Genomic DNA, 14,305 nt, shown 5'->3' with positions numbered 1-14,305 from the left:
GATCACCCCCCTGTCATTGATCACCCCCCTGGTAAGGCTCCATTCAGACGTCCGTATGATTTTTACGGATCCACTGATACATGGATCGGATCCGCAAAACACATGCGGACGTCTGAATGGAGCCTTACAGGGGGGTGATCAATGACAGGGGGTGATCAGGGTGATCACCCCCCTGTCATTGATCACCCCCCTGGTAAGGCTCCATTCAGACGTCCGTATGATTTTTACGGATCCACTGATACATGGATCGGATCCGCAAAACACATGCGGACGTCTGAATGGAGCCTTACAGGGGGGTGATCAATGACAGGGGGTGATCAGGGTGATCACCCCCCTGTCATTGATCACCCCCCTGGTAAGGCTCCATTCAGACGTCCGTATGATTTTTACGGATCCACTGATACATGGATCGGATCCGCAAAACACATGCGGCCGTCTGAATGGAGCCTTACAGGGGGGTGATCAATGACAGGGGGTGATCAGGGTGATCACCCCCCCCTGTAAGGCTCCATTCAGACGTCCGTATGATTTTTGCGGATCCATGGATACATGGATCGGATCCGCAAAACACATGCGGACGTCTGAATGGAGCCTTACAGGGGGGTGATCAATGACAGGGGGTGATCAGGGAGTGTATATGGGTGATCACCCGCCTGTCATTGATCACCCCCCTGTAAGGCTCCATTCAGACGTCCGCATGTGTTTTGCGGATCCGATCCATGTATCCATGGATCCGTAAAAATCATACGGACGTCTGAATGGAGCCTTACAGGGGGGTGATCAATGACAGGGGGTGATCAGGGAGTGTATATGGGTGATCACCCCCCTGTCATTGATCACCCCCCTGTAAGGCTCTATTCAGACGTCCGTATGATTTTTACGGATACATGGATCGGATCCGCAAAACACATGCGGACGTCTGAATGGAGCCTTACAGGGGGGTGATCAATGACAGGGGGTGATCAGGGAGTGTATATGGGTGATCACCCGCCTGTCATTGATCACCCCCCTGTAAGGCTCCATTCAGACGTCCGCATGTGTTTTGCGGATCCGATCCATGTATCCGTGGATCCGTAAAAATCATGGGTGATCAATGACAGGGGGGTGATCAATGACAGGGGGGTGATCAGGGAGTTTATATGGGGTGATCATGGGTGATCAGGGGTTTATAAGGGGTTAATAAGTGACCGGGGGGGGGGGGGGGTGTAGTGTAGTGTAGTGTGGTGTTAGGTGCGACTGTACTGAGCTGCCTGTGTCCTCTGGTGGTCGATCCTAACAAAAGGGACCACCAGAGGACCAGGTAGCAGGTATATTAGACGCTGTTATCAAAACAGCCTCTAATATACCTGTTAGGGGTTAAAAAATTCAGATCTCCAGCCTGCCAGCGAGCGATCTGGCAGGCTGGAGGTCCACTCGCTTACCTTCCGTTCCTGTGTGCGCGCGTTCACAGGAAATCCCGGCCCTCGCGAGATGACGCGTATATGCGTCGTCGTGCGCAGGGCTGCCGCCTCCGTACCGCACATCTGCGTTAGGCGGTCCGGAGGCGGTTAAAGCAGTCAAGGACACCAAAATGCAAATAAACCTAATTTTGTCAAATGATACGGAAAAAGCCCTACGGTGAACTGCATCGTATTTCTACGAGTATGCTAATAAGCCCGATAAAATGTTAGCCCGCCAACTGAAGGCCAAACAGAAAATTAACCAGGTTTTCCAAATCCGCTCACGCTCCGGCCATATAACTTCTAACCCAAACACCATTTACGATACATTCCATGCTTTTTTTCAACAGCTTTATACGGGAACGGGTGATGGACGTGACTCAGTCAGAGACGACTTCCTGTCTTCGATCACACTCCCCCAGGCGACCTCTGATGCACTGCGTGATTTGGGTAGAGCCATTAGTTCCGAGGAGGTAGTCTATGCGATTAATTCTTTGAAACTAGGCAAAGCTCCGGGGCGAGACGGATTATCAGCCCTGTATTACAAAAAGTTCTCTCCAATTTTAACGCCACATATTGCGCAATTCTGCAAACATTTACTGAATGGCCATACCCCTCACCCTGACTTTCTTTTTGCTAACATTACTGTACTTCCCAAACCTAAAAAGGACCCCTTATCGCCTACAAACTACAGACCGATATCTCTGTTAAATTTAGACACCAAAATATTTACATCTATTCTAGCAAGATGCGTTAATATTATCCTCCCTGGTCTTATACATAAAGACCAGGTAGGATTCATCCCTGACAGAGAAGCTCCGGACAATATCAGAAAGGTTCTTAACGTGATTCAGGTGGCTAACATAAGAACCCCCCCCCCCCCCCCCCCTGGCTATTTTGGCCTTGGATATAGAAAAGGCCTTTGATTCTGTTAGCTGGGAATACCTGTATAAAGTGTTACTCAACATGAGTATCAAGGGTCCTTTTTTACAGGCGGTACAGGCTATATATTCAGCGCCTGTTGCATACCTTAAACTCCCAACAACTCATCGCGCTCCAATCCAAATCCTCAGAGGCATCCGACAAGGTTGCCCTCTCTCCCCTGCCTTATTCGCCCTGGCCATGGAACCCCTCGCTATCTCCATTAGGAATGACCCTAACATATCAGGTCTTAAGATAGGAAACACCGAATATAAACTGAGTTTGTTTGCCGATGACCTCCTACTATCCCTGTCTAATCCTCTTATCTCGCTTCCAAATATGCTGAAGCTGTTAAAGACCTTTTCCATAGACTCTGGGCTCAGAGAAATCTGAACTCTTGTTGTGTAACTCTCCCCCATCCCTTCAATCTCTACTTTCACAAAACTTTTCTTTCTCCCAACTAACCACGCATATTCAGTATTTGGGGACCTTAATACATGCGAAGTTGTGCATGACATACAAACTCAATTACCTCCCGCTTTATCGCAGAATTAGAGAAGATTACAAAAATTGGGGCTAGCTGCCGTTTTCATGGATTGGGAGAATACATATAGTCAGGATGGTAGTCTTACCCCGCCTTCTTTATTTATTTCGGACCCTTCCGGTTCAAGTCCCTATCAAAGATCTTTGCTACTTACAGGCTGATACAATGAAATTTATATGGGCTGGTAAGCGGGCCAGAATCTCCAAGTCCACAATGTGCAGACACAAATCTCAGGGAGGCCTCTCTGTTCCAGATTTAATTAAGTACTATAAAGCAGCAGGTTTGGCTCAATTACTCTTGACCCACTTAAAACCAGAGGTCTTCCCCCTGTGGGTGTCCCTGGAACAAACTCTTTTTGCACCCTGGACTTGGAGAGCCTTGCTCTGGAACACTACTTCCTTACCATCAACCATTCGAGCAGATTCACCATTGTCACATCACTCACTGATTTTATGGCGGTCTGTTAGATTCAAAGCAGGCTTAGTTTCAATCTAAACATTCACCGCTTTTTCATTTATTTGGTAACCCAGTGTTCCCCCCTGGTCTCCATATAGGGGCATTTCAGTGGTGGATCTCCAATAAGTTTACTACCCTTTACAGATTCCTGATTAGGGGGAAACATCTGTCCCTAGCCGACTTTAAAGATAAATATGCCCTCCCGGATAGCGAGTCATTTAATACTATTCGAATTTTCTCATGCCTCCATTCCCTGAAGATTAGTAACATGACATTGGATTTTACCCCCTTTGAGAGATTTACTACTTACTCATTGTATAAGCAGGGGTTACTTTCCAGGATTTATGGGTTATTGAATACCATGCCGGAGGGGATTAAGCTGCCATACATGTTGGAGTGGGAGGGGGACATCCAGGAAGACCTCTCTATAGCTAAATGGCATCAATGTTCTCAGACCTTGACTAAGACCTCTTGGCAAATTACTCTAGCAGAAACCTCAATCAAGGTTCTTCACAGGGCATATTTAGTACCATATATACTCCACCGCATATATCCAGAAGTCTCTCCTTTATGTTTTAGGGCATGTGGGGTGGATGGCACGGTCTATCACATTTGGTGGTCCTGTCCAGTAGTACAGAGATTTTGGAGTAGGATTTGTGACTTGATTTCCTCTGTGCTGGACTGTGCCTTCCCGGTGTCACCTACCTTATGCCTTCTTGGCGACAAATCTTCAGGGCTATCATATTCTAAATTTAAATTGTCTCAGCACATGCTATTAGCTGCCAGGATCCATATTGCTTATAAATGGAGAACGGCGGAACTTAGCTTTCAAGCGGTAGTAGACAGAAATAACAAAATATTGCTTTATGAGAGACTTACAGCTATCCGCCAGGACACTTATGAGTCCTTTGAGAAGCTTTGGGAGCCCTGGATGTCCTCCTCATTTTCGCTGAATGTACAACGTGGTTTGACGTTATAGATGTTACGGATCTTGGGGTACGTTCCTTGAAAGTACTTAATTAAGGGACAATGTGTGTGTATTAAGATTTGTAGGCACTAAATCCGCTAACCATAGTTTCTCGACATGATCTCCCTATGTTAATTTTATTTTATTCTTTTCTGTTCACTGTTTATGTTCTATCCTAATTCTTATGGATATAATGATATTCACTTCAAATGCGCAAACTGATTTGTATGACGCTTACTGATTTTGTATCATTTATGTATGCAGTAACGTATTCATGATTTCTATCATTGTGAATAAATAAAACACTTTGAAACTAAAAAATCTATATCGGTCGATCCCTAGTAAGAAGAGCTGTCAATCACACTGCGGTCAATCCAGTTTCAAACGCCCACATTATAAACATTAGGAACACATACATTTTTTCCCAGAGGAGCATTGCATGGGCTATAAAACTCCTTACGCCTACTACGCACTCTACACAAGGAGAAATAGTATCCCCTGGATCTGTGACAAAGACCTCTCACCCAGCTAAAGCCAGTTTTCTCCCTAATAAATATGAACCTGCATTAGTCTAAATACATTCCCAGATTTAGTGACCGCTATTTGACAGAAATAAAAGAACTTCTAATCTAGTTGTGAAGCATATCATACCAGGGTAATGGCTGGGTGGGTGGTCGTTGGCTCCTCGACGCACGTTTCGCCGTCTCGCTTCCTCAGGAGGAGTGGTTCGTCATTATTCATATTGCTTCCTTTGCTGGCTGGATTCATTTTCCCATCCTATTATACACTGCTTGTTTCCATGGTTACGACTACCCTCTAATCTAGCATCGGTGGCCGTGCTTATACACCATAGGAAAAAGCACCTGCCTATGTGCACTCACACGGTCTCGGCCACCAGATAGGCCGACACTTTTTCCTATAGTGTGCAAGTACGGCCACTGCTGCTGCATTGCAGGGTGGTTGTAACCATGGAAACAAGCAGTGTATAATTTGATGGAGAAATTAATCCAGCCAGCAAAGGACACAATATGGACAATCACAATACATTAGTAAGTGTCTTGTATTAACTTTCTCTACATGATAAATGCCACTTACTGAAGCGACACAACCCCTTTCATCGTAAATGTCTCAAGGGCTGTTTAAAAGATTGAACATTGACTTATAGGATAGCCACCTTCCAACAGGTTGCACAAAGGAACTGCTGTCTTTTATTTCTTTTTCTTTTCTTTTTTTTGCAAAGAGAGCAAATTTGCATACCGGAAGCACTGCATGGCCTTTAAGACCCTTACACCTGCTAAACACTCTCCACAAAGAGAAATGGCACCAGAAATAGCAATCTTTCATCATAGTACAACATTTCTCATTTTTATTATACTCCTGAACAATCCCTCCAAATGGCTTTGTGAATTCTGCATCGTTGTTTTTTTGTCTTTTGTACAATGAGCTGGCTGTTTCAATTCTCACTAAATGTTTTTTATTTATTTATTTTTTCTCAAATTTAATCAGGTTGAAAATTGAAGAACAAGAGTTAACCAAAGCATGCAAAGCCAGTGCATCACTAAGTAGACTGTATAAGGAGCCCAGCATATCCTGTGAGCAGATGATTAACTGTTGTCAACGGCTGATTGAGGAACCATTGCCCAACTTGATGGGGATGCATCTGTGTGTCTCTCATTACTACTCTGTGTTGCAAGATGGAGACTTATGTATTCCCTGGAACTGGAAGAGCTGAAACATAGCACATTATGTGCTTGGCAACAGCAATATGACTGTTTCTATATATTTCTACAAAGTTAAAATATATGAGAACAGGTACCCTGGATTCAAGTCTGGGCAGATACGTTAATTAAAATATATTTATTTTTATTTTAATGGTGGTCACACTTTGTCTCAATTCCTGCAGTTGCTCTCACGCTTTATACTACAGCATTTGGAGCACTAAATGTTGGTCGAACAGTTGGTTCTGTGCAGTGGTGGCCCGGTGACTATTTTTGATAGCAAATTTGGTTTATCCTTCTAGGAAACTTTTCCGCAAACTGAAGTATAATTCTGTAAGTTTTGAGATGATTTCAGGCTAGCTGTCATATAACAGTTACAAATCGAGCATTAAAGGGCTTTTCCTTCTTAAGAACATTTATCACCTATCCTCAGGATAGGTTATAAATATATCATTGCTGGGGGCCCCACCAGTCCCTAGAATGTGAACCCCAAGTGATCATACAGTTATCACCTATCCTGTGGGTAAGTAATTAATGCTGTTAATGGAAATCCCATTTTAATAATCACACATGAAATACCTTTTTCCTACTCTTTTACAAAGGGATAAGCATCCCCCCCCCCCCCCCCCCCCCATGAATGACAGGTGTGTGAGTGAACCTGTGCAGCCTCCATCATGTATCATTTGGGCTGTTTGCATTCTGGAGTGAACTAGTGTTTTCACCTTATACTGGTAGCATTGACCTTTTTCAGTGATGTATTGTACTCTGCAACTGGAAATCAAAGCAAGTAAAGGTGTATCCCAGCAAATAGGACTAATTAAGGCTGAGTTCACACGGGCGAGATTTCCGCGCGGGTGCAATGCGGTAGGTGAACGTATTGCACCCGCACTGAATCCGGCACCATTCATTTCTATGGGGCTGTGCACATGAGCGATTTTTTTCACGCATCACTTCTGCAATGCTTTAAAATCGCAGCATGCTCTATATTCTGCGTTTGTAACGCAGGACAGGCCCCATAGAAATGAATGGGGCTGAGTGAAAATCGCAAGCATCCGCAAGCAAGTGCGGATGCGGTGCGATTTTCACTCATGGTTGCTAGGTGACAGTCTATTCACTGTATTATTTTCTCTTATAACATGGTTATAAGGGAAAATAATAGCATTCTGAATACAGAATGCTTAGTACAAGGGCAATTGAGGGTTAAAAAAATAAAAAATAAATTAACTCACCTTGTCCTCTTCATCGCGCAGTTCCCGGTCTCTTCTGATGAGCTGTCGGCTAAAGGACCTTTGGTGACGTCAGATCACATGCTCCAATCACATGGTACATCACCACGGTGATGTACCATGTGATTGGAGCATGTGATCTGACGTCACCAAAGGTCCTTTAGCCGACAGCTCATCAGAAGAGACCGGGAACTGCGCGATGAAGAGGACAAGGTGAGTTAATTTATTTTTTATTTTTTTAACCCTCAATTGCCCTTGTACTAAGCATTCTGTATTCAGAATGCTATTATTTTCCCTTATAACCATGTTATAAGGGAAAATAATACAATCTACACTACAACTAACCCAAACCTGAACTTCTGTGAAGAAGTTCGGGTCTGGGTACCACAGTCGGTTTTTTATCACGCGAGTGCAAAACACATTGCACCCGCGTGATAAACACTGAACATCGGAACGCAATCGCAGTCAAAACTGACTGCAATTGCGTACCCAATCGCGCGGGTTTGCCGCAATACACCGGGACGCATCCGGACCTAATCCGGACACGCCCGTGTGAACTCAGCCTAACATAACCTCAGTCAGTGTCGGAAACGCTGGCCGTGTGTCGGCTGCCTCTCCCGAGCAGACCACAACTACCCTGACCCAAACTGACTGCATCATAGTGATTTATGATATGGTCAGTTCCCATCTGATCACAAGTCTATTGTACTGTGTAGACATGATGGTGTGAGTACACTGCAATAGCCCCGCGATCGGATAGAGAGTGGCTGTATCATAAATCACTATGTTGCAGTCAGTTCAAGGGAGCTGCGGTTTGTTAGGAAGAGGTAGTTAAGACACGGCTCATGTTTCACGGACCGAGCGTGGTCACATGAATCAGACCTTAGTGTGGTTTGTGTGGCTTGGCTACACATGTGTAATACTGCTCTTAGTTGTTGAAGTATGTGGCATCACTATGCATAGATGCAAGGAGCTCTTTTGAGGTGTTCACAGGCTGAGGTGTAGCTAGGTTTTGCACCACCCAGGGCAAGGATTCAGAATAGAGCTCTATTAGGGCAAATAGGACTTCACACTCTCCCTGCTGCCCTGTGCATATTACCATGGCAGCAAGGGCTTCAGTAGCGTCCTGGCTGTCATGTTAACCGATCGGAGCCCCAGGATTATACTGTTGGGGCTCCGATCAGAAGCTGCCACTGCACTACCAATGAAGAGGAGAGGATGGGACCCTGTTGCCACTGCCACCAATGACTTTAATACTGGGGGGTTACACTGCGCCACCAATGATTTTAATACTGGGCGGTGGAGGGGGGTGCAGTGCGCCACCAATGATGATTAACGTTTAATACAGGTGGCGGGTGTGTCGGCGCAGAATCACATGGCCGGCACCCTGCCTCTGACAGGGAGCTGCGATCAGCGGCAGCAGTTAACCCCTCAGGTGCGGAACCTGAGGGGTTAACTGCTGCTGATCACAGCTTCCTGTCAGATAGGCTGGGCACTGCCTCCTGTATTTGTATTAGACGTTAATTATCATTGGTGGCGCAGTGCGCCCGCCCCTCCTCCTCCCGTCTCTCCTCATTGGCAGCGCGGCACTGGGGGAGGGAGAGAGTGATTGCTTCTCCCCTGTGCTGCTGAGGAAACATGAGTGCGCTGACAGCAGCGCGCTCATGTTCTGTGATAGCGCGCTGGACGCATTATCGGCAAGGTTAGATGCCGATACCGATAACTTTAAAAATCATGAATATCGGCCGATAATATCGGTAACTCCAATAATCGGTCGATCCCTACTACACAACTCTTCTATCTCCGCTCAATGCATAGGTATACTCTACCCAATCCCACCCAGTCCCCTTAGGGTTATAGGTGAATAGCTTAAACCATAACTTTTATGGTTCAATATCTTTTTATTGAGATATAAGATACGTAGTAGCATAAATCGAAAGAATGCTTCATGAGAATGACAACTTCGACATGTATGAGGAAAAAATCCTCCATGGTAAACAAATTGCAAAGCATGTAACAATAATTAGACCAGTTTTCTGAAATCTACATAAGTGGTCTCAAGCCTGATATATTGTCACTGTAGAAAACCTAAGAGACCAAGAATATACTTGAGGGAAAAAAAAGAAAAAGGGGAGGGGGGTGAGAGTGGATAGACATGAACAAAGGGGAAAAAGGGGGGGGGGGGAAGCTAGAGCTTCAACCAGGTATTGTTACAAGGCACCGGACGATACATTGCCTGTAGTTAACCAACCTGAGAATGCTGTTGAGGAGCAAAACTGATACCAAGGTTCCCAAACCCACAAAAAGGCCGGAAGTATATTACGTTCAGTAGCGCCCAGTTCCTCCATGTGAACCAGGAAATCAAGCGCCGTGACCCAATGGACCCTCTGTAAACTCTCGGTCGATCTCCATCTGCGGGGAATGATTTGTTTCATGGCCAGGACAAACAATCTTAATGAGCCCTTTTTAACTAGGGAGATTTGGCCAGGGAAAATTGACAAAAGAGCTATAGCAGGAGATGCTTGTGCATTAGATCTGTAAATGTGATTATGGAGAGAAAAGACTTCACGCCAGTAGGGGGCAACTCCCGGACAGTCCCACCAAATGTGAGACAATGTACCCACATCTGAAGAACATTTCCAGCACGGGAAACCTCACCCGGCCCGGACACGGGAAGGATTGACAGATTGATGGCTCTTTCTCGATTCTGTGGGTGGTGGTGCATGGCCGCTCTTAGTTGGTGGAGCGATTTGTCTGGTTAATTCCGATAACGAACGAGACTTCTCCGTGCTAACTAGTTACGCGACCCCCGGCGGGAATTGCTCTCTCTTGGGACATATTGAGAGCTCACACTTAGGTCTGAGGGCTGGTATTTATTTAAGGCCTGATGGTAAACCTGGATGATCAGTTAGGATAGTGAGGGAGCCTGGTGCCTGGTAAATTTGCAAGGTGGAGTTTTGTGGCAAATCTGTTCCACGTTCTAGCTAGCGAAAATAAAAGTTAGTCTGATTGTGAGTGAGGCAACTGGTTCATGACAGTCCACGGCAGCCAAAATATACCTTTTGCCAGATGAGGGGTTAATTTGTGTTCAATTTCCACCCATAATTTTGAGGAGCAGTGGTGATGTAGGTCTAAGATACAGGTCATGATCGTGGCTCTGTAGTATGTGAGGAGATTAGGTAGGCCTGTTCCCTCTGCATTTTTAGGTTGTGTCAATAACTTGTAGTTAAGTCTAGCCCTGGAGTTTTACCAGATGAAGCGTGATATTAGACTTTTGAGTCGGCTGAAGTAATTGAGGGGTACACCACAGGGGATTGAATATATATAAAAGACTAGGCAAAATGTCCATCTTGATGGCATTGATTTTACCAAACATGATATGTAAAGTGGTGACCATTTTTGAAGGTCTGCTTCTATAGATCTAATCATGGGTTGGTAATTCAATTTAAAAAGGAGAGAGAGATTTGCTGGAATACGAACACCCAGGTGTTTGACAGACTGAGTGGCCCACTGGAAGGAAAATGAGTCCTTAAGAGAAGCGGCCTCCCGTTGTGGGAGTGTGATATTCAGTATTTCTGACTTCTGAATATTAACTTTAAAGTTGCTAAGGCGGCCGAAGAGCTTGAATTCTTTGAGAACAGATGGTAGGCCAATTCTCAGGGATGTCAAGTATATAAGCAAATCATCTGCAAAAAGGGATAGTTTATGTTCGGTCTTACCTAGTTTAAATCCTTGTATGGAGGAGTTAGCTCTAATAGAGTTTGCAAGGGATTCCATCACAAAAATATATATAAAGGGTGACAAGGGACACCCCTGGCGTGTTCCATTTTGAATCATAAAGGGAGTAGATAACAATCCATTAACCCGCACGCAGGCCGAAGGGGAGGAATATAGCGCAAAAATTCTATGTAGCATCTTAGCCCCTAGACCAATATGAATTTTTCCAAAAAACACCAATTAACTCTATCATATGCCTTCTCAGCATCCACTGCGAGAAGGCAAAACATAACTTTTAATAGTATCCTTACAAATATTTTTATGCCTGTTTCAGGAGTAAAAATAGTGGCAAGACCCCTTTTTGCAACAATTTAGGAATGGCGAGGGTGTGAATCGGGCCGAAAAATTTACTAACTCTTACGCCTGAAAACATGTGTAAAAGAGAAGTAAAAACTACTCCAGTCGCTGGCATGTTAGCATGATGTTCGCTGAAACCAGAACAAGGTCCCTGTGGTGTTAGAGCAAAAAAGAATAATCACAAAAGGAAGGGATGGAACATGTTCGCTCAACAAGGACAGAAAAAAGCATACTGCTCTGCTATCTATGAAATTATTTATTAAAAACATACATAAAAGGGACTGGGAGGGGTGATTAGATTTAATAGTGAAAAAAAATGGGCACGAGAGGTCGAACCCGCAACTTTAGATTGGAGAAGTATATATAAAAATGTTAAAAGGAGTACAATCTCCAGTGGCTTCCGACTGACGCAGTTTTTTATCCTTCACCGGACCTATATTACCCCCATGGTATTGAGTAAGATGTACAGAACAGGAGAGGCAAAATGTTTGAAATGTGGAGAGGAAAGGGCTGATTTTGTGCATCTGATTTGGTCCTGCCCGACTGTACAGGGGTATTGGGTTAAAGTTTTTGAGGACCTTGAGAGAGAAACAGGGAGACCTGTACCTCTGGGGATCAGTACGGCAGTCCTGGGAGACATTAGAATAATGGGGGGAGATAGAGAAAGCAAAAGGAAATGGGAAAAAGGGCTAATGCTGGCACGTGTTGTGTTGGCCAGAGGATGGGGAGCGGACCGCCCGCCAAGAGTGGTAGAATGGAAAAATCTATATGAAAGAGTGACGAGCTATGAGAAAGCCAGGCAGGTGAAACTGATGGGTAATTAAATGAGGAGTAAGGAGGGGGAAATATAGATATAAGTTATTAGAAAAGAGGCCATTGAAACAAAATACCTTGAGGACACTCCCAAGACAACCAAGTGGGTAGGGGGGAGGAGGGAGGGGAGGGGAGGGGGAAAGCTTTCTTTCTTTTTTTAGGATTACGGTATAATTAATAAGAAAGGGGAAAAGCTGTTAGGGTATGCTCTTGTTAAATATGAGGATGTATATCTGTGCTTTTTGTAATGGCTATTTTCTTATCTATGTTTTTTTTGTTTTAATGAGAAGAAGAAAATGATAAATAAACTTTGAATAAAAAAAAAAAAAACATACATAAAACACTATAAATAAAAGGCTAGCTACCCGTTTCAGTGGCGGGCCGCCACCTTCATCAGGCTGTAAGGTAAGAAGAAAATACATACATTTAAATAGGGCTAACCACAACAGACGGTAATTAGGCCAATCAAAATACAAAGACATCCAAAATACATGGAGTGGACACAAATGGATTGAACCAGAAGAAACTACAAAGACATCCAAAATACATGAAGTGGATTCAAATAAATTGGGAAAAAAATTAAAAATAATAATTTGGGGCGAAAAAGCATGATCCAAAATAATCAAAACATAATCGGATCATAATTTAATATAATATAATTTATATAATATCCATTTTATGGGTGCACATTACTATTCTTTACACATAAATAGTGTTCCACTATGTCTAGATCTATTATTGAAGAGAATATATTTATGCACAGATGTACAGGCGCATCTCATGCACGTGGATATTTGGATCCACACAAATTATATATCTGCATTCACATGAAGCATCATTTGGATATCCACATGAATTATATTAAATTATGTTTTGATTATTTTGGATCATGCTTTTTCTCTAAAAAAAAAGTTTTATTTTTTCCCCAATTTATTTGAATCCACTTCATGTATTTTGGATGCCTTTGTATTTTCTTCTGGTTCAATCCATTTGTGTCCACTCCATGCATTCTGGATGTCTTTGTATTTTGATTGGCCTAATTACCATCTGTTGTGGTTGTTGTGGTTAGCCCTATTTAAATGTATGTATTTTCTTCTGACCTGACAGCAAACATGTTCCTATGTGTATTAAGGACCCCGTCTAGAGGATCCCGGCGAACAAGCGCAGCAGCCTGACCTACCCGCTTTACAGGAAAGACCACGCCATTTCCTAGTGTTGTGCCTGAATTTGCAGAACATTATTCGGTAAGGCAGGGATTCTGAACCTGCGGCCCTCCAGCTGTTGTAAAACTACAACTCCCACCATGCCCTTCTGTAGGCTGCCGGGAAATATGGGAGTTGTAGTTTTGCAACAGCTGGAGGGCCGCAGATTAAGCATGCCTGCGGTAAGGTATTCTCACCTTGAGTCCTTATCTGGGAACCCTAAGGTGTTTCACAAGGGAGAGCCCCCTATTGTTTTTGATTTTTTTTAAAAGGAAGGGATGGTGACTGTACCTGTTAAATCCCTAGCAGGGGGTGCTGTGCTGGCTCTGCGAGACCTAGGCAATCCAATGTATAACAGGGTAATCTAGGGCATTACTTCCAGTATTAATGCCCACATTGTGCCCCCTTCACAGTAGTTATGCTCATCTTGTATCCTTCTTACAGTAGTTATGCCCACCTTGTGCCCTCTAACAGCAGTAATGCCAACATTTTGCCCCTTTTTAGTAGTGCCCTCTACAGCTCCACTAATAAAATAAAAATAAGTAAATTAATAAAATAAAAAAACACTGTATATTCACTTGTTTCCCAGCTGATTGGTCACATCCGGTGTTTCCAGCAGCAGCTCGATGCAGTCACACACACACATTGCACTGCTGGGCTGTGTAGGAGGCTGATTCCTGGGCCTTGACCGCTCCTCCCACACAGCCCAGCATCACGATGTGTGGACTGCTGGGGAGCGCTGCAGCTCAGCGGAATGGTGAAGCAGTGAGCAGAAGGCTCCCAGCTTCACCATGTAAATTAAAGGGGTTATCCAATTACTCAAACACTCCCCCCCATATGTTCCGGGCCCCTCGCCAGTAATATACTTACCCCGCTTGCCGCTCCTGGTCCCCGCACCGCCTATGCTGCTTCTCCCTGCACATAGATGAAAACATCCGGTGTTGG

The 14,305-nt window shown here is 44.2% G+C and overlaps 1 protein-coding gene across 2 annotated transcripts in view; it reads left to right on the top strand.

Moving 5' to 3' along the window:
• TCAIM (T cell activation inhibitor, mitochondrial) overlaps positions 1-6,199 on the top strand; it is a 61,137-nt gene extending 54,938 nt beyond the window's left edge. For both annotated transcript variants that reach the window (XM_044295313.1, XM_044295312.1), the window contains one exon: positions 5,834-6,199. In XM_044295313.1, the coding sequence (XP_044151248.1) occupies positions 5,834-6,059 (226 nt within the window). In that variant the 3' untranslated portion in view covers positions 6,060-6,199. The remainder of the gene's footprint in view (positions 1-5,833) is intronic.
• The last annotated feature ends 8,106 nt before the right edge of the window (positions 6,200-14,305 follow it).

Source organism: Bufo gargarizans, chromosome 5, assembly GCF_014858855.1.
Source record: "Bufo gargarizans isolate SCDJY-AF-19 chromosome 5, ASM1485885v1, whole genome shotgun sequence".
Lineage (NCBI taxonomy): Eukaryota > Metazoa > Chordata > Amphibia > Anura > Bufonidae > Bufo > Bufo gargarizans.
Note: the sequence above shows the minus strand (reverse complement) of the source record. Positions and strands in the feature narration are given on the sequence as shown.